The sequence below is a fragment of the Sus scrofa genome, chromosome 7 (assembly GCF_054392235.1).
Source record: "Sus scrofa isolate SSC_HxYL_T2T_F1_AM1 chromosome 7, Sscrofa_HxYL_maternal_Yorkshire_Landrace_v2.0, whole genome shotgun sequence".
Classification (NCBI taxonomy): Eukaryota; Metazoa; Chordata; class Mammalia; order Artiodactyla; family Suidae; genus Sus; species Sus scrofa.
In genome coordinates, this window is record NC_139389.1 from 124,637,821 (window position 1) to 124,658,459 (window position 20,639).

Below are 20,639 nucleotides of genomic sequence, written 5' to 3' on the forward strand. Positions count from 1 at the left end.
TGAAACTCCTTGAAATTAGGACTGAGGTTTCTCCAAAAAAAAGAGAAGAAATTCCATTTGCGGACAGAAACTTCAGCCCATGCCCCCAGAGCGCATCCTGCTTGTAACTTTCTTTCCTGATCACCTGGGACAAGAGCTTTGGCCCATGCCTATGAGTTCCAGCCTGCCTACGACGTGATCTTCCCCATTTTGACTGCCATCCCCTTGAATTTCTGACCTGCTTATTACCCAGGCCCCACAATCATTCATGTTGTCAATTCTGTGTAATAAATCTCATGTGTATTCATATTACAGAGGGACTGAAAGAAAAAAATTTTTTAAATCTAACAGTCAAAAACCATAAGGTTAAATTTAATGTAAAGGAAATTTAAATAAACTTTCAACTGACTGTGTTAACCTCATAGTGGTGTTTTGTTTTTTTTTTAGGGCTGCACACGTGGCATACGGAGGTTCCCAGGCTAGGGATCAAAGCAGGTCTGCAGCTGCTGGCCTGTGCAACAGCCAGAGCAATGCTAGATCCAAGGTGCATCTGCGACCTACACTACAGCTCACGGCAATGCCAAATCCTTAACTCACTAAGAGAGACCAGGGATCAAACCCGCATCCTCATGGAAACTAGTCGGGTTTGTTACCACTGAACCATAACGGAAACTCCAAGCATTTATATTTAAGAAATTATTACAGCGTAAAACTACACTAAGACTTTTTAAAAAATTAACATTTAGATTTCATTATTCCTTCAACCATTTTTTGGGGTTTTATTTCATTAATTTCATTTTTTATCTTTATTAATTCCTTCTTGATTTCTTCTGATTTATTATTTTTCTAAATACATGTTACATTTTAAATTTAAAAAAATTAACCTTGTTGGAGTTCCCTTGGTAGCACAGCAGGTTAAGGATCTGGTGCTATCACTGCTGTGGCTCGAGTTTGATCCCTGGCCTCAGAACTTTTGCATGCTGCAGGTGTGGACAAAAAAATTAATAAATAAATAAAGCTGGTTTAAAAAGAAGATCTAACGGTATGAAAATCAGACATTCTGGACCCCACTAGAAATAATTAAAAGTGTTGGATAAAATATCTTTTAAATGTGTTAATGAGCTGAAGAGAAAGTATACATAAATGGCAAATAAACATATTAAAAGATATTTGACCTCATTAGTAGAAATGTTAAATTAAAACCGTAGGACGACAGCTCTTCCTGCCTACCACAATGGCGAAAACTTTAAAAATTCTGATAATGCTGGTGTTGCCAAGGATGTAGAACAAGAACTCTTAGTCCCACGGGTAGGAGAAAATTAGCACAAGTGCCTTAGAAAACAATTTGCCATCAAATCTAATAAAGTTGAAACTGCCCATATACATCCTATGACTCAGGAGTTCCAATCAAGATGTATACCTGAAAGAAACTCTTATATATGTGCACCAGGAGATATAAACAAGAAAATTCATAACCACAGTGCTTGTATAGCAAATAACAGAAATGTCTTTATCGGGAAAACAGGTACATAAATTATATATTTATGCAATGAACATAGCAGTAAAAATAATAAAATTTCTAACATAGTAACTACATAGTAATATGGCTGAAACTCCTGAAAATAATACTAAGCAAAAAAAAAGTCTCTGAAGAATTATTCAATTTACATATAGTTCAGAATTCCATTTATAGAGTTTAAAAATACACAAAACCAAAATAAATAAATGAGGGGGGGGAGATAAAAATATGCAAAACCAAAACAACATAATATTAAAAGATGCAAATCTATGTGATAAAACCACAAAGAAAAACAAGAGTAATAAACACAAAATTTTGGAATAATGCTTATCTCTAAGGTGGTGGGGAGGAGGAGACATGGGGGGGTACATGAGCCACTTGAAAGGACGACATTCTATTCCTTATACTGGGTGGTGAGCATGTAGATATTTGCTGTTTTGCTATTCTATTTATTTGTTTTCAGCCACCATGCAGCATATGGAGTTCTCAGGCCCAGGATCAGATCTAAGCCACAGTTGTAAACTATGCCACGTTGCAGCAATGTCAGACTCTTTAACCTGCTATGCTGGGCAGGAGATCAAACCTGCGCTCTGGCACTGCAGAGATGCCACCAATCCTGTTGTGCCATGGTGGGAACTCCTGCATTGCTATTCTTACATCTCATAAGTATTATCTAAATACTGTTTTGCAGCTACTCAGTGTTGAGTAAAAATTTCAAAAAACTAAAGGAAATACGTCTTCATTTATCTGGAATATTAATATGCCTGAACAGCATATTCACCACTAACGACAAGTAAATAAATAATATTATTTTCCACCATCTATCACCAGAGTCTACATGTGACTCGGAAAAGTTTATCCTAAATATAAAAGCAAGTTACCTTGCTGTCATATCTCTGCATGAGGGTTCATTTTATTTATTTCTTATATATAATTTTTACATGTATGAAATACAGCATAACAGAGAAAAATATTTTAAAGAATGCTACAAAACAAAAAGATTTAATGGGATACTATACATTTTAATCTATGTGAAATAAGTAACCAAGGGGAGTTCCTGTTGTGGCGCAGTGGTTAACGAATCCAACTAAGAACCATAGGTTGCGGGTTCGATCCCTGGCCTTGCTCAGTGGGTTAAGGATCCGGTGTTGCCATGAGCTATGGCATAGGTTGCAGACGTGGCTTGGATCCCGTGTTGCTGTGGCTCTGGTGTAGGCTGGTGGCTACAGCTCTAATTAGACCCCTGGCCTGGGAACTTTCATATGCCGCTGGTGTGGCCCTAGAAAAAGGCAAAAAGACCAAAAAGAAAAAAAAAAAAAAAGTAACCAATATATTTTTTTGAAAAGAGAAAATTATGAAGTTAAACTTGTACATTAGGTTTTCTTTAGTGATCTCTAAAGTACCCACCTGTGCTAAAAATGTCAATATCCTATCCTCTTAAATGTGTCCAATCTATTCTAAAGTCTCAGTCACAGGAGAGAAATGCCCAGCATGTTGTTCATTACGCCCTGGCAACAACGTTTCCTAAACGAACTGTTCAGTAGGAGATTATTTCCAAGACAAAAATTCTGTAATTGTTTTGTGAACAATACAATTTACAAGAGTATATTATTTTAACCAACCTGTAATGACACTAGTTGTCCTTCCAGATTTTCTGCCTTTTTCTTCCACTCAGCAGTAAGCTGTCTGTGCTTTTCTAGTTCAGTAGAATACATAGCTTTTTCCTCTAAAGAGGAAGAAAAAAAAAAAAAACAGTTACATTAGTATTCTGTAACTGTGTGATAAAATTCAAATTTTAAACCGCTTGAAATTTTAATACTTCAACAAAAGTAGTTCAAATGTCTCAAGAAAATTACATACAGCTTCGTGGTGATGTTCACTGAAATTAATGAGGTTAGTGTCCTCTGTTAAATCCTTCTGCATCTTGTCCATCTTGCAAAACTTCCCTCCCTTCAAAACTCTACTCGAGTATCTCCTCTCCAGCAAAACTTTCTTTATAGCCTCAGTACCATACTATTTTGTACACACGTCCACTCTAGTATTATAGAGTAGACCTAGATAAGTCTTACCTTTAAAACTCAAAATTGTAACCTTAAGAGTAGCCCTGATGTGTACATACATACACAGATGCCAAGTTTTGCTTAGGCACAAAATTTGAACTTCTGTTACCTCATTAGCCTCATGTCCTCTCACCACCTGCCCCCCACTAGCAGTTCATTCACTGTCAATGATTCTTGGATGTATGGATAGGCAAACAGGTGGGCGAAAGATCTAAAGGGGGTGCATCTGAGGATGAGAGGGTGGTGTGAAAAAGTGTACTTGGTGATCTGGTGCAATGGTTCTGGTCACTGTTACTATGTGTCTAGAAAAGGCTTCCACCTGAACTAGAAAGTGTAACTACCTTACTGCAGAGATGAACAGCTAAGAAGTAGTTAATCGATATTTCAAAGGACCGTAATTACTGATGAGTAACTCTCTGAAGTGGGTTCAACTTCCAACCAACACCTCAAAACCTCACCCTCTTTTCTGAGGGTGCTTCTCTCTGCCTTTGCACTCCCCCTTGTGACCTTCCTACGTCATCACCCTCATACTTCCCTCAACGCTCACCTTAACTACTCATAATACGATACTAAAACAAAATGTTCACAATTACTATATATGCTTTATGTTCTTCACTCTCGACTGTAAAAGGAGTCTAATAATTTGTTGATGGCTACTTATCTTTTCCTCCTAAAAATGGGTAACCTTTCAAAGATTACCCCATGCCTAATCTAAAATTTCACTCAAGCCCAAATTCCCAAAACCACAGTTGATCCTTGAAAACATGGGTTTGAAATGAATGGGTCCACCACATGCAGGTTTTTTTCAATAAATATGCTGGAAAATCATTTGGAGATTTGTGACAATTTGAAAAAACTGAGGAACTGCTTAGCCTAGAAATATTAAAAAGAAAGGGTTATATCATGAGAGCATGAAATATATGAAAATACAAGTCTATCCTTACACAGGCAAAGAGTGAGTGATGACATAAATTTAATAATGGGTTAGTTTTCTTAACTGTGTTATAACTTTGCTTCCAAAGAATTACATTACCATATGGTATGCCTATCTCTCTCTTGTAATTAGAGAAACTGCCTATTATCACAAGGAAGTTTTAAAAAAAAGTAACAATGTTTCTAATGCTGTATTATGAATATGACTGTAATACTATATACCATAAAAATTTTAGTCCATTCATTAATGTAAAGGCTAAGCTTCCATAAAGCTATCACATTGTTGCTTCTTCATTACCAATGTGTGACTCATTTACCCATAAACAAATAAGAATTTCCTTTCACACTACCTTTTCATTTTTGTTTTGTTTTGCTTTTGTTTTTGGCTGCACCCACAGCATGTAGAACTTCCCAGGCCAGGGATCAAACCTGCGCCACAGCAGTGACTTGAGCCACTGCAGTGACGACATCAGATCCTTAGCCCATTGCACCACAAGGGAACTCTCCTTTTCATTTCTGACGTCTAGTGTTAGTAATATGTATAACATCCACAGTGCTTGGAATCATACAAGACAATTCTGATTGGTACTTACAGATCATTTATCTTGCAAACAAATGACATAAACTTAAATACAGTACAGTAAATGTATTTTCTCTTCCTTATGATTTCCTTGATATTTTTTCTTCTAGCTTACCTTATTATAAGACTACAATATATAGCATATATAACATACAAAAAAAGGTGTTCATCGACTATATTATCAGTTTGGCTTCTGTTCAACAGTATGCTATTAAGAATTAAGTTTTGGAGTTCCCGTTGTGGCTCAGTGGTTAACGAATCCGACTAGGAACCATGAGGTTGCGGGTTCGGTCCCTGGCCTTGCTCAGTGGGTTCAGGATCCGGCATTGCCGTGAGCTGTGGTGTAGACTGCAGATGCGGCTGGGATCTGGCATTGCTGTGGCTGTGGTGTAGGCTGGCGATCACAGCTCCAATAAGACCCCTAGTCTGGGAACCTCCATGTGCGGAGGGTGTGGCCCTGGAAAAGACAAAAAGATCCTCCCCCCCCCCAAAAAAAAAGAATTAAGTTTTGAGGGAGTTCCCACTGTGGCTCAGCAGGTTAAGAACCCGACTAGTATCCACAGGGATGCAGGTTCGATCCCTGGCCTCGCTCAATAAAGGATCCAGCGTTGCCATGAGCTGTGACATAGGTCACAGACATGACTTGGATCTGGCAATTGCTATGGCTGTGGTGTAGGTCAGGAGCTGCAGCTCTAACTCAACCCCTAGCCCAGGAACTTCCATATGCTGTCAGTGTGTCCTTTAAAAAAAAAAAAAAAGAGTTAAGTTTTGAGACTCAAAATTATATGTAGATTTTCAACTGCCTAGAGGGTGAGTATCCCTAACCCGTGCATTGTTCAAGAGTCAGCCATACAATAGTTTTTCTTCAGTGAAAGACCGGACATATAACTGACCTTGCTGGAAATGCTCCAGGACCATCTGCAGGTTGGAAAGTGACAGAGCATACTGCTTTACTTGTTCCTGAGACACAGAAAGCTGCAGCGCAGTTTCATCCCTTTGCTTGGATACCACGTTCAACTGTTCCTGCAAGGACTCTACCTGTAGAGTGGCCTGATGGCTTCAAACAAAAAGAACAAAAGTCAAACTGCTTCCATCTATTTAGACGATTTAACAAGATGAAATACCTTCCCTACATTTTATTGCACTAAATTCAAGTTAGATTCAAATTATTTAGATACTATGTTTTATCTATTACGGTAAAATGTACATAACATTTACCGTTTTAATCATTTTTAAGGGTACAGTTCAGGTACGAAGTACCTCCACACGGGTGCACAACCATCACAATCCTCCATCTCGAGATTTTCTTCCACACCCCCCAAGCCCAAACTCCAGACCCATTAAACAGTATCTCCCCTTTCCCCTAGCAGCCACCATTCTACTTTCTGTCCCCCTGAATCTGACCTTCCCTACATTTTATTACATTAAATTCAAGTTAGATTTCAAAAACCTTAAAAGAGTTCCTCTGATCTTTGTTCGCCCTGTTTTAATTCCTGTGAAGTTGACTGAACAAACAGCAGTCATTTTAAACACACAACTGAGCTAAACAAGGCATGTCAGCATAAGAAAAATTTACAAATAGCGTGCAACTTTCATGTTCCGTACTAAGACTCTAAGATATAATTCATCATAAGCTTGAAAGCTGTAAGAGACCTTGGAAGTCATTTTGTCCAGCTTCCAACCCACCAGGCAATGGCTTCTGTGATACCCTCCTGCTTTGGACACTTGCCATCTTGGTGAACTCACAACTTTCTAAAGGCTATCTCACAGATTAACCACTAGTTAATTATCTTTTACTATCACCTTTTTGTCTGCTTACATTAAATACAATAACCCCTACACCCACCCCAAATAATAAATCAGAGAACTCTAAAAGATTTATAGAGCACCTATCCAGGCTTATGTCACTGATGGATTTCCTTAATGTATAACTATTACATATAAAATATTGCAATAGCCTTCCTTGGTTTTAATACCCAGTTAGTTCTTATTAGGAGCATCTCACTTTGAACAAAGTTTACCCAACAGTACCCTCTTGTGGAAAGAGCAGTAAACTGATAACCTGAGGATTTAATTCTCTCTTAGGTCTTATTCAACTATGCTGATTAGCAAATGACTCAAAGGATAATCATTGGGATGAAATGAGCTGTGATGTCATACAAAAAGTTAATAAATAGGTTACTATTGTTAAGGGCTCAAAACACCATAATCTGGTTTGTAGATTTGAGTTACTTATACAACAAATATTTATTGAACATGCATGAAACTATGTGTAAGGGAGCTCCTTGGTGGTCTAGTGGTTAGGACTCGGCACCTGCGCCACGGCAGCCCAGTTCAATCCCTGGTCTGGGACTGAGATCCCACATCAAGCTGCTGCATGCCATAGCCAAAAAAAAAAAAAAAAAAAAAAAGCGTACTGTGGGAAGGGTACAAAATAAATGGCACCATCCCTACCCTCCCCCACCCCGTGACCTTACACGCTGTTGGGGAGGAGAAGGTGTAAGGCAGTTCAGCAGCTACACATGCCCTAAGCAAACCACAAGTGCCTATCGGACTCATCAGTCCAAGTACTACGCAGGTTCAGAGGAAAAACATCACACTGGGGTCTGAGTCTGGATTTGAGGAATGGGGTGCAAAATAAAGTACTCTTTATGAAATTATTTGAAGAATAGGCGAGATGAACAGAAAACCAGTCAGGGATCAAACCCCACTCCTCAGGAAGAAAGCAGAAGACAAAGAAATAGGAAAACAGTAGCTCTCCCTGAAGAACTGAGCAATTCGGTTTGGTCAGATGTAGGGATAGTGAGAAATAAGGCTAAGGTGGTGGACAGCCTGGGACCAAATCCTAAGAGTCTACCCTGCTTTGAAAAGAGGAGCAGCACAATCACAGCCCTACTTAACGAAGGCTTTTCTGGCAGTTACCATGAAGGGTAAATGAAAGGAGGCAGAGACTGAAAACTATTTTTTTTTTTTTTTTGTCTTTTGTCTTTTTTGTTGTTGTTGTTGTTGTTGTTATTGTTGCTATTTCTTGGGCCGCTCCCGAGGCATATGGAGGTTCCCAGGCTAGGGGTTGAATTGGAGCTGTAGCCACCGGCCTACGCCAGAGCCACAGCAACACGGGATCCGAGCCGCGTCTGCAACCTACACCACAGCTCACGGCAACGCCAGATCGTTAACCCACTGAGCAAGGGCAGGGACCAAACCCGCAACCTCATGGTTCCTAGTCGGATTCGTTAACCACTGCGCCACGACGGGAACTCCTGAAAACTATTTTAATTAGAGAAAATAAGGCCCTGAAAATTGAAAGGAAAGATGACCAATTTTATAGACTGAGGATGTTCTGTTAATGTGAAACACATAGACAACATGTTCACTCACTGTTTTAATTCTCATTTTAAACAAGTTTGTTCTGAATCTGAAGGTACAATAATATTACCCACGAAGGGCATAAAGAGTTTACCCTCAGAAGTATCATCTCTCTGGCCTATAATCTCTTTGCAGACAGAGATAATATTATCTCCTTATATTTCCCTCAGCACCATATATAGTAAAGATGTAAATTTAAAAAAAAAAAAAATTTACAAGTAGGAGTTCTTGTTGTAGCTCAATGGTTAGTGAATCCGACTAGGAACCATGAGGTTACGGGTTCGATCCCTGGCCTTGCTTAGTGGGTTAAGGATCCAGCGTTGCCATGAGCTGTGGTGTAGGCTGCAGATGAGGCTTGGATCTGGCGTTGCTGTGGCTCTGGCGCAGGCTGGCGGCTACAGCTCCGATTGGACTCCTAGCCTGGGAACCTCTATATGCCGCAGGTGCGGCCCTAGAAAAGGCAAAAAGACAAAAAAAAAAAAATTAAAATATAAATGGATATGATTTCTCTGGAAGATTATTTAGCAGTATATTTTGAAAGTTTTAAAAACACCCTTTGAACCAAAAATTTCCATTTCTCAAAATTTACACTAAGGAAATAATGTCACCAACACAAATATACCTATTTTAGGTTATCATGACAGTACCCTTAGTAATTTAGAAAAATTCAAACACTCTAAATGTCCAATAATAAATGACTGGATCAAAGAAATTATGGCAAACCCAAATAATGGTATACTAAGTAGCCATAAATGATACTGTAGAAACAGAAGACTAAATGTATACTGATTCTCATTAAGTGTTAAAACCAGGATACAAAACAGTATAAATAGTATGATCTCAATTCCACTTTAAAATACATAATATATACATATATACAGAAGCATACAAAGGCACAAAAAAAAAGATTACCTCTGAGTAAATGAGACTATGGCTTTATGTCTTTTTAGTGTATGCGATTTTCCTCAAGTGGAAGATATAATGTTTTTGTAATAAGGAAAAAAAAACAGTGAGAGAAATAAAATTTTTAAATATATAAGCAGGCACCTGGTCACTCAAAAGTTCTAAACCAAAAGGGTTAATGCATTCTGACCGAGGTCTCTACCTTGCCATCTCCTTCACGCTTTCCTTTCTAATACCCAAACTTCATTCAACCTTAGATTACCCGATCGAAAATAAACACGTGATACAGTTCCTGGGAAACCTGACAACACTAATTAAAGCAGTCAGAATTTAAGCCTCGCCTCTTAAAAGGATGAAAAAAGTAATCACCTAGGGTGATGGTTAAGATTCAGAGAAGCCACAGTTTGAATGGCAGACCTGGATAAGGGTTACACACCTTGGAGTGTGAAAGCTACAGGTGCACTTTGTGTGCCTGACCTTGGGAAGGTTACTGTACCTCTTCACCCTGAGCTTCTAGTCTTTAAAATGGAGACACTGAATTTTGTGAGGATAAAATGAGGTAACATGAAAAATTCTTACTGGACGGACATTCAAGAAGTGTTCAGTTAATGTTAAAATGAAAAAAAATGAAAACGTTACCTTGCACTTTCCATTGCATTAGAGGATGAAACTAGCTTTTCCTCCAATACTGTGACTTTCTTTCTAAGTTTAGCCTCTCTGTCTTCTGCAGCCAAAACTTCACGGGTATAAGAATCTTCCGATTCTAAAAGATGGTTACGCAATCTTTCTAGCTCCTGGTTTAAGCGCAATTCCTTGTCACGTAAATGCTGAACCTAGATAGAGGACATTTATTTTATTTTTCTTCTATAAAATGCTCCCTCTTTCCCCTCCTACAAGCCACTCTGTTATCAAATCTTTTCCCCATTACTGATGTGTATTAATGGCATATTAATTTCTCACTTAAGAAACACTTATGCTAGAAAAAAGTCTCTTGAAATCATCCTTAATAGTCATTTGGAAAGTTTACTTTGTAAGATCTCATTCCCTGTGGCTATAATGGAAAACCAAATTGTACAAAGTACTATGATTTTTGCGACAGGCCACTTTTTAAAGTAAATAACATCATTTTTTAAGGGTAGGAAAGTTTTCCTATTTCCAAGAAGTGCCATATTTTTTTCCCTTGAGATATAATTTAGTTCCAGGTATACAACTTACTAATTAGATCATAGTTTTCACCTTTGAAAACTGAAATAAAATGCACTTTGGGAGACCAAACCCTGCTATAGCATATCAGAGGAAGACTAAGAAAAAAAATCACCTGAGAGAGAAATTCATTGTAGTTGATAATCTTTATAGTTTTCGTCGTTAATAGTTATTAAACTTAGTGTCTGAATCAGTGTTTCTTTAAAGTGAAAGCATACCTCATTCTGTAGAGCAGTGTTTTCCATTTGCTTTTGCTTCAGGGCCAGCATGACTTGGTCTCTCTCCTGTTGAAATATAATTGTCTTCTCCTGCATTGACTTAACTGCATTTAAAAGCTGATTCAACTCACCCGTCTTGCCCTTTGGGAAAGAAATAACTTTAGCTTTAAAGAAAAACACATTTTAAGGAAGTTCTCATTGTGGCTCAGTAGTAACAAGCCTGACTAGTATCCATGAGAAGGAAGGTTTGATTCCTGGCCCCGCTCAGTAAGTTAAGAATCCGGCATTGCTGTAGGTCACAGATGCAGCTGAGATCCCGTGCTGCTGTGGCTGTCGCACAGGTCAGCAGCTGTAGCTCCAATTCGACCCCTAGCCTGGGAACTTCCATATGCCACAGGTATGGCCCTAAGCAGCAAAAAAATTTTTAATTTTTTAAAAAATACATTTTAAAAGGTATTTCTTCATTATATAATTAAAAAATACAGGTAACAGTGTCAAGGTCATCAAAATCAAGGAAAGTCTGAGGAATTATCACAGTCTAAAGAAGTTTAAGGAGACATGACAACTAAATACAATATGGTGTCCTGGATGAAATCCTAGAATAAGAAAAGGACATTTGCTAAAAATTTAAGAAAATTCAAATACAGTACGAACTTCAGTTAATAGTAATGTATCACTACTGGTTCCTTAGTTGTTGCAAAGGTACCGTGATAGTATAAGATGTGAGAAATAAGGGAAACTGGGTGTAAGATATATGGGAACTCGCTACTACCTTTGCTTATTTTTCTAATAATCTAAATCTATTCTTAAAGTTTAATTTAAATAGTTTTAAAAAGAACTCAAAAGACACAATTTCTTCAAATTTACCCTACAAAACAAGCATTCACAGACTCCCAAATTACCCAAAAAAGTGTGAGTGCATTGTGTGTGTGTGTGTGTGTGTGTGTGTGTGTGTGTGTCCCCATTCACCTGGCATATGCAACTGTCATTAGAGAAAACAGCAGTGTCAAGTTGCTGGCAGAGGAGAGAAAGGGAAGTAATTTCACATGCACGGCCTATTTTTAAAGAACATTTTGGCAATGATTTAACAAAAGTAACTCTGGAATGATATCTTGCTAGACTGTTGCAAAAATTTATTTCTGAATGCATTCCATACAAGTACAATATGTTAAAGACAACACTTAAAAAAAAGATAACCCTTCACTGCAAAAGTAGGGCCATGAACTTAAGATGATAGCTGGAATTCTAAAAAGCACAAAAAAGTGTCAGGCAGTTTACAGCCAAGTCTTTTCTTGGTTTGAAATATGCATATCATGTGAATCTATTTATAGGTTGGTATTGCTTTTACATTTTCATGTAAACTTTCCATCTCTTTTAAGAATATATAACACGTCCCCCAAGACAAGTCATTGAAACCAAACCATAAAACCATCTGTTCCTTTTATCTCAACACCCTCTCCTGGAAAAAGAGGCCAGTATTTTTCAACTGGTTTTTCAGTTAAATTTTTTCATATTAGAGAAAGAACAAGTGCTTGAAAATAAAAAAAAACTGAAGATCTTCTATTGAAAACACCCTTTTCTCCCTGAAGAAAAAAATGTTATTATATTTAAAATAAGGGTACTCATGGAGTTCCGTCGTGGCTCGGTGGTTAATGAATCCAACTAAGAACCATGATGTTGCAGGTTCGATCCCTTGCCTTGTTCAGTGGGTTAAGGATCCGATGTTGCCATGAGCTGTGGTGTAGATTGCAGATGCGGCTCGAATCCCACGTTGCTGTGGCTGTGGGTAGGCCGGCAGCTACAGCTCTGATTGGACCCCTAGCCTGGGAACCTCCATATGCCGTGGGTGTGGCCCTAGAAAACGCAAAAAGACAAAATAAATAAAATAAGGGTACTCAACTATATAATTATAAGAAATTAGTTTATGCTAACTGCCCTCAATAATACAATCCTAAAGTACAATTCAATAACTTAGGAAATCTTCCTGAAAGGCAGGTGAGTCTTAATGAAATCTGCATTTTTTTTTTCTTTTTAGGGCCACACCTGCAGCATATGGAGGTTCCCAGGCTAGGAGTTAAATCAGAGCTACAACTGCCAGCCTACACCACAGGTACAGCAGTGCCAGATCCAAGCCACATCTGTGATCTACACCACAGCTCATGGCAATGCCGGATCCTTTTTTTTTTTTTTTTTTTTTTGTCTTTTGTCTTTTGTCTTTTTGTTGTTGTTGTTGTTGTTATTGTTGCTATTTCTTGGGCTGCTCCCGCGGCATATGGAGGTTCCCAGGCTAGGGGTTGAATCGGAGCTGTAGCCACCGGCCTACGTCAGAGCCACAGCAACGCGGGATCCGAGCCGCATCTGCAACCTACACCACAGCTCACGGCAACGCCGGATCGTTAACCCACTGAGCAAGGGCAGGGACCGAACCCGCAACCTCATGGTTCCTAGTCAGATTCGTTAACCACTGCGCCACGACGGGAACTCCCGGATCTTTAATCCACTGAGCAAGGCTAGGGATCAAACCTGTGTTAATCAGATTTATTTCTGCTAAGCCACAAGGGACACTCCCAAATCTGCAGACTTTAGATCTATGAGTATCAATGAAACAGAATGAGATTGTACAAGCTAAAACTACAACAGGAACAAACAAAAAGAATACCTGATTGCTCTGCATTCTTCTATCAGCCTTACAAGCCCTAAGATGCTACACTCAATTCTGGTTAGTGAGCAAGAGAAAGCTGCTACCCTCTCAGAGTCTTGCTCATGCTGATTACAGACCAGTACGGTAAGAAGCTAAGGCGCTATTCTGAAAAGGAAGAACATACCTCAGCAAATCCATGTACCCACTTAACCAGATGGCAAAGAAGTGGAAAATGAGGGAGACTTTAGTGAAGTGAAAACGACCTCAAGCATACCCAAACTTTAATCGAGGACTCTTAAAAGACAACCTAACTGACAAAGGAAGTTAAATCACTTCGTGTCTAGTGCCTGAAAGCACGTAAACACTCAAGAAGCACTTGGTGAATATTCCACTGTTCCACCTCATTTTGCTTCCAAATTTCTACTACTGAATCAGAGTAAAAAGGCACTCCACCAAAAAAGCCCATAGCTCTGATCATAGTACGATGGAGTTGGTCTTCAATACATTCTTATTAAAATCTACTATCAACTGTACATAAAGGTTTAAATACATCAAAAACTACTGATAATTTAGTTGCTATAACCTTCCATTTTATGGATGAATAAACAAACCAACAAAGTCAAAGCACACCCAAAGGCACACCAGTGACAGAGCTGGGATTAGAATACGTACTGAGAGACGTGATTAAGATGGCGGAATAGAAGGACTGGAGCTCAACTTCTCTCCTAAGAACAATGAAATTCACAACTAAAGACTGAGCACACTTCACCAAAATGGGCCGGAAACTAAAAAAGATACCCTACTCCAGAAGAAAAAGAGGAGGCCACATCAAGAGGTAGGAGGGGCGATTTCACAATATAAACAACCCCATACCTCCTGGGTGGGAAGCTCCACAGACTGGAAACTAACTGGTTCACAGAGACTCACCTACAGGAGTGAGGGTTCTGAGCCACACATCAAACTCTCACGTGTGGGGATCTGGCCAGGGAGAAAGAGCCCCTGGAGCATCTGGCATTGAAGGCCAGTGGGGCTTGTGTGCAAGAGCTCCATGGGACTGGGGGAAACGGAGACCCTATTCTTAAAAGGTGCACACAGACTTTCACGTGCACTGGGTCCCAGGGCAGAGCAAAGTCTCCAAGGGAATCTGGGTCAAACCTGACTGCAGTTCTTGGAGGACATCCTGGGAAAACGGGTGAATGTGGCTTGTTGTGAGGGAAGGACATTGAAAGCAAAGCTCTCGGGAATATTCAGCAGCAGTGCCTTTCTTTGGAGGGGGCCATTTTGGGAAAATCTGGCCCCACCCGTCAGCCAGCTGCTGAGAAGCCCCTGGGCAAACAACAACCCAGGTGGGATCACAGCCCCACCCCTCAGTAAACAGGCTACCTAAAGACCCCTCAGGCACACAGCTGCCTCTAATCCCATCCAGAGACTAAGCCCCACCGACCAGAGGGATTAGAATCGGCTCCTCTTCCCAGGGGGCAGGCATCAGCCTCTCCCATCGGGAAGCCTACACCAAGCCCCCATACTGACTTCAGCCACAGGGGGGCAGACATTGGAAGTAAGAGAGGCTACAACTCTATTATCTGTAAGAAGGTCACCACACCAAAAACCTATAAAAATGAAAAGGCAGAGGACTATAACTCAGATGAGGGAGAAAGAAAAAACCCCAGAAAAACAGCTAAGCCATGAGGAGATTCTCAGCCTCCAGGGAAAAGACTTTAGACTGTTGATGCTGAAGAAGATACAAGACATTGGAAATAAACTGGAGGCAAAGATGGATAACTTCCAGGAAACACTGACCAAAGAGATACAAGATATCAAACTTAAACAAGAAGAGATGCAAAATACAATAATTGAAATTAAAAATTCACTAGAAGCAGCTAACAGCAGAATACAGGAGGCAGAAGAACGAATAAGCGAGGTGGAGGACAGATTAGTGGAAATTACGGATGCAGAACAGAAAAGAGAAAAAAGATTGAAAACAAATGAAGAGAGTCTCAGAGAACTCTGGGACAACGTGAAACGCACCAACATCTGTATTATAGGGGTGCCAGAAGGATAAGAGAGAGAGAAGGAGACAGAAAAAATATTCCAAGAGGTAACAGCCGAAAACTTCCCTAACATGGGGAAGGAATCACTCACTCAAATCTAGGAAGCGCAACGAGTACCATACAAAATAAACCCAAGGAGGAACACATACTAATCAAACTGACCAAAATTAAAGACAAAGAGAAAATCTTGAAAGCAGCTAGGGAAAAGAAACAAATAACATACAAGGGAACCCCGATAAGGCTATCGGCAGATTTTTCAACAGAAACTCTGCAGGCCAGAAGGGAGTGGCATGATATACTCAACATGATGAAAGGAAAAAACCTCTAACCAAGATTACTCTACCCAGCAAGCTCTCGTTCAGATTTGAAGGAGAAATCAAAACCTTCTCAGATAAGCAAAAGCTGAGAGAATTCAGCAACACTAAACCAGCCTTACAACAAATACTAAAGGAACTTCTATAGGCAGAAAAGAACAAGAGAAGAAGGAAAGGAAAAAGAGCAGCAAAAACAAATCCAAAGTAATTAATAAAATGGCAATAAGAACATACATATCAATAATTACCTTAAATGTGAATGGACTAAACGCCCCAACCAAAAGACACAGACTAGCTGAATGGATACAAAAACAAGACCCATACATATGCTGTCTTCAAGAGACCCACTTCACTTCTAGGGACACATTCAAATTGAAAGTGAGAGGGTGGAAGAAAATACTTCATGCAAACGGGGATCAAAAGAAAGCTGGAGTAGCAATACTCATATCAGACAAAATAGACTTTAAAATGAAGAATATTTTCAGGGACAAAGAAGGACATTACATAAAGATCAAAGGATCAATCCAAGAAGACGTTATAACAATTTTAAATATTTACGCACCCAACACAGGTTCACCACAATATATAAGGCAACTGCTAACAACCTTAAAAGGAGAAATTGACAATAACACAATCATAGTGGGGGACTTTAACACCCCACTTACAGCAATGGACAGATCAACCACACAGAAAATCAATAAAGAAACACAGGCCCTGAATGAAGCATTAAACCAGATGGACTTAATAGATATTTATAGGACATTTCATCCAAAAGTAACAGAATACACATTCTTCTCAAGTGCACATGGAACATTCTCTAAGATTGACGATATCCTGGGCTACAAATCCAACCTCAGTGACTTTAAGAAAATTGAAATCATATCAAGCATCTTTTCCGACCACAATGCTATACGACTGGAAATCAACAAAAAAAAAAACTGCAAAAAACACAAACACGTGGAGACTCAACAACATCCTACTAAACAATGGATCACTGAAGAAATCAAAGAGGAAATTAAAAAATACCTAGCAGCAAATGACAACGAAGATACGACACTCCAAAACCTATGGGATGCAGCAAAAGCCGTTCTAAGAGGAAAGTTTATAGCAATACAAGCCCACCTCAGGAAACAAGAAAAAGCCCAAATAAACATGCTAACTTTACATCTAAAGCAGCTTGAGAGAGAAGAACAGACAAGACCTAAAGTTAGTAGAAGGAAAGAAATCATAAAGATCAGAGCAGAAATCAATGAAATAGAAACAAGGAAAACCATAGAAAAGATCAATGAAACGAAAAGCTGGTTCTTTGAAAAGATCAACAAAATTGATAAATTCCTAGCCAGACTTATCAAGAAAAAGAGAGGACTCAAATCAATAACATTAGAAATGAAAAAGGAGAAGTAACAACGGACATCACAGAAATACAAAGGATCATAAGAAACTACTATATGCCACTATATGCCAATAAAATGGAAAACCTAGAAGAATGGACAAATTCTTAGAAAAGTACACTCTTCTAAGACTAAACCAAGATGAAATAGAAAAGATGAATTGACCCATCACAAGAACTGAAATTGAAACTGTGATTAAAAAACTTCCAACATGGAGTTCCCGTCGTGGCGCAGTGGTTAACGAATCCGACTAGGAACCATGAGGTTGCGGGTTCGGTCCCTGCCCTTGCTCAGTGGGTAAACGATCCGGCGTTGCCGTGAGCTGTGGTGTAGGTCGCAGATGCGGCTCGGATCCCGCGTTGCTGTGGCTCTGGCGTAGGCCGGTGGCTACAGCTCCGATTCGACCCCTAGCCTGGGAACCTCCATATGCTGCGGGAGCGGCCCAAGAAATAGCAACAACAATAATAACAACAACAACAACAACAACAACAAAAAAAGACAAAAAAAAAAAAAAAATAAAAAAAATAAAAAAAAAAAAAACTTCCAACAAACAAAAGTCCAGGACCAGATGGCTTCACAGGCAAATTCTATCAAACATTTAGAGAAGAGCTAACACCTCTCCTTCTGAAACTATTTCAAAAAATTGCAGAAGAAGGGATACTTCCAAACTCATTCGATGAGGCCACTGTCTCCCTGGTACCAAAACCAGACAAAGACTCCACAAAAAAAGAAAACCACAGGCCAATATCACTGATGAACATTGATGCAAAAATCCTCAACAAAATACTAGCAAACCGCATCCAACAATACATTAAAAGGATTGTACATCATGATCAAGTGGGATTTATCCCAGGGATGCAAGGGTTCTTCAATATCCGCAAATCCATCAGCGTGATACACCACATTAACAAACTGAAGAATCAAAACCTTACGATCCTCTCAATAGACGCGGAAAAAGCCTTTGACAAAATCCAACACCCATTTCAGATAAAAACCCTTCAGAAAGTGGGCATAACGGGAACCTACCTCAACATGATAAAGGCCATATACGACAAACCCACAGCGAACATCATTCTCAGTGGTGAAAAGCTGAAAGAATTCCCGCTGAGATCAGGAACAAGACAAGGATGTCCACTCTTGCCACTACTCTTCAACATAGTTCTGGAAGTCCTAGCCACAGCAATCAGAGAAGTAAAAGAAATAAAAAGAATCCAATTGGAAAGGAAGAAGTAAAACTATTGCTATTTGCAGATGACATGATACTATACCTAGAGAATCCTAAAGACTCTACCAGAAAACTGTTAGAGCTCATCCACGAATTTGGCAAAGCTGCAGGATACAAAATCAATACACAGAAATCGATAGCGTTTCTATATACTAACAATGAAAAAGCAGAACAGGAAATTAGGGAAGCAATCCTGTTTACCATCGCATCCAAAAGAATAAAATACCTAGGAGTAAACTTACCTAAAGAAACAAAAGACCTGTACTCTGAAAACTACAAGCCGCTGATGAAAGAAATCAAAGATGACACAAATAGATGGAAAGATATACCATGTTCGTGGATTGGAAGAGTTAATATTATCAAAACGACTATACTACCTAAGGCAATCTACAGATTCAATGCAATCCCTATCAAATTACCAAGGACATTTTTCACAGAACTCAAACAAAATATTTTAAAGTTTGTTTGAAAGTACAAAAGACCACCAAAGACATCCTGAAAAAGAAAGTCCGGGAGCCTGGAGGAATCAGGCTCCCGGACTTCAGACTATACTACAAAGCAACAGTCATCAAAACTGCATGGTACTGGCACAAAGACAGAAATAGAGATCAGTGGAACAGGAGAGAAAGCCCAGAATTAAACCCATGCACTTACAGCCAACTAATCTATGAGAAAGGAAGCAAGACTATACAATGGAGAAAGGACAGCCTGTTCAGTAAGTGGTGATGGGAAAACTGGACAGCCACATGGAAAAGAATGAAATTAGAACACTCCCTAACACCATACACAAAAATAAACTCCAAATGGATTAAAGACCTAGATGTAAGACCAGACACTATCAAACTCCTAGAGGAAAACATAGGCCAAACCCTCTCTGACATAAACAATAGCAACATCTTCTCAGATCCACCTCTTAGAGTGTTGACAATAAAAAGAAAAATAAACAAATGGGACCTACTCAAACTTCAAAGTTTCTGCACAGCAAAGGAAACCCTAAACAACACAAAAAGACAACCCACAGAATGGGAGAAAATCTTTGCAAATGAATCGACTGACAAGAGATTCCTCTCCAAAATTTATAAACAACTTCTGCAGCATACCAAAAAAACAAACAACTCCATCAAAAAATGGGCGGAAGATCTAAACAGACAGTTCTCCAAAAAAGACATACAGATGGCCGAGAAACACATGAAAAGATGTTCAGCGTCACTCATTATTAGAGAAATGCAAATCAAAACCACTCTTAGGTACCACCTTACACCAGCCAATGGCCATCATCCAAAAGTCTATAAACAATAAGTGCTAGAGAGGGTGTGGAGAAAAAGGAACCCTAGTATACTGTTGGTGGGATTGTAAATTGGTGCAACCACTGTGGAAAGCAGTATGGAGATGCCTTAGAAAACTAAATATAGAACTACCACTTGACCCAGCAATCCCACTCCTGGGCATCTATCCAGAGAAAACCACGACTCGCAAAGACACATGTACTCCAATGTTCATTGCAGCACTATTTACAATAGCCAAAACATGGAAACAACCTAAATGTCCATCGACAGAGGAGTGGATCCAGAAGATGTGGTACATATACACAATGGAACATTACTCAGCCATCAAAAAGAACGAAATACCAGCATTTTTAGCAACATGGATGGACCTAGAAACTATCACGCTAAGTGAAGTCAGACATACAATGAGACACCAACATCAAATGCTTTCACTGACATGTGGAATCTGAAAAAAGGACAGATGGAACTTCTTTGCAGAACAGATGCTGACTTACAGACATTGAAAAACTTATGGTCTCCGGAGGAGAAAGTTTGGGGGGTGGGGGGATGTGCTTGGGCTGTGGGGTGGAAATCCTGTGAAATCAGATTGTTATGATCATTATACAACTACAGATGTGATAAATTCATTTGAGTAATAAAAAAAAATGGAAAAAAAAAAAAAAGAATAGGTACTGAGCCTGCAACTATGTGGAAAGTACTAGTCATGGCTAACACTTTTTGAATACCAGGCTGTGACTGATTAATTCATAAAAATCAATTTAACGTGGTTATTCAGCACTTTTTTAACAGAGCATCACATGCAATAAGAATGTAATTTCTGATTCCTGAAACTTTTTGTTTCAGTTTCACACACACACACACACACGTGCTTACTATGTCACACGTAAAATGTATTCCTCACTGCAGATCACTGTCAAAGATGCAGCATGTAGTTCATAGAGCTTCCTGATGTAAGAACCTCTAAAATGTT

General features: G+C 39.2%; 1 protein-coding gene across 2 annotated transcripts in view; it reads right to left on the bottom strand.

Moving 5' to 3' along the window:
- TRIP11 (thyroid hormone receptor interactor 11) overlaps positions 1–20,639 on the bottom strand; it is a 74,447-nt gene that overhangs the window by 20,649 nt on the left and 33,159 nt on the right. For both annotated transcript variants that reach the window (XM_021099622.2, XM_021099621.2), the window contains exons 12-15: positions 10,762–10,902; positions 9,980–10,173; positions 5,965–6,128; positions 3,121–3,224 (exon numbers count right to left, since the gene is read on the bottom strand). In XM_021099622.2, the coding sequence (XP_020955281.1) occupies positions 3,121–3,224; positions 5,965–6,128; positions 9,980–10,173; positions 10,762–10,902 (603 nt within the window). The remainder of the gene's footprint in view (positions 1–3,120; positions 3,225–5,964; positions 6,129–9,979; positions 10,174–10,761; positions 10,903–20,639) is intronic.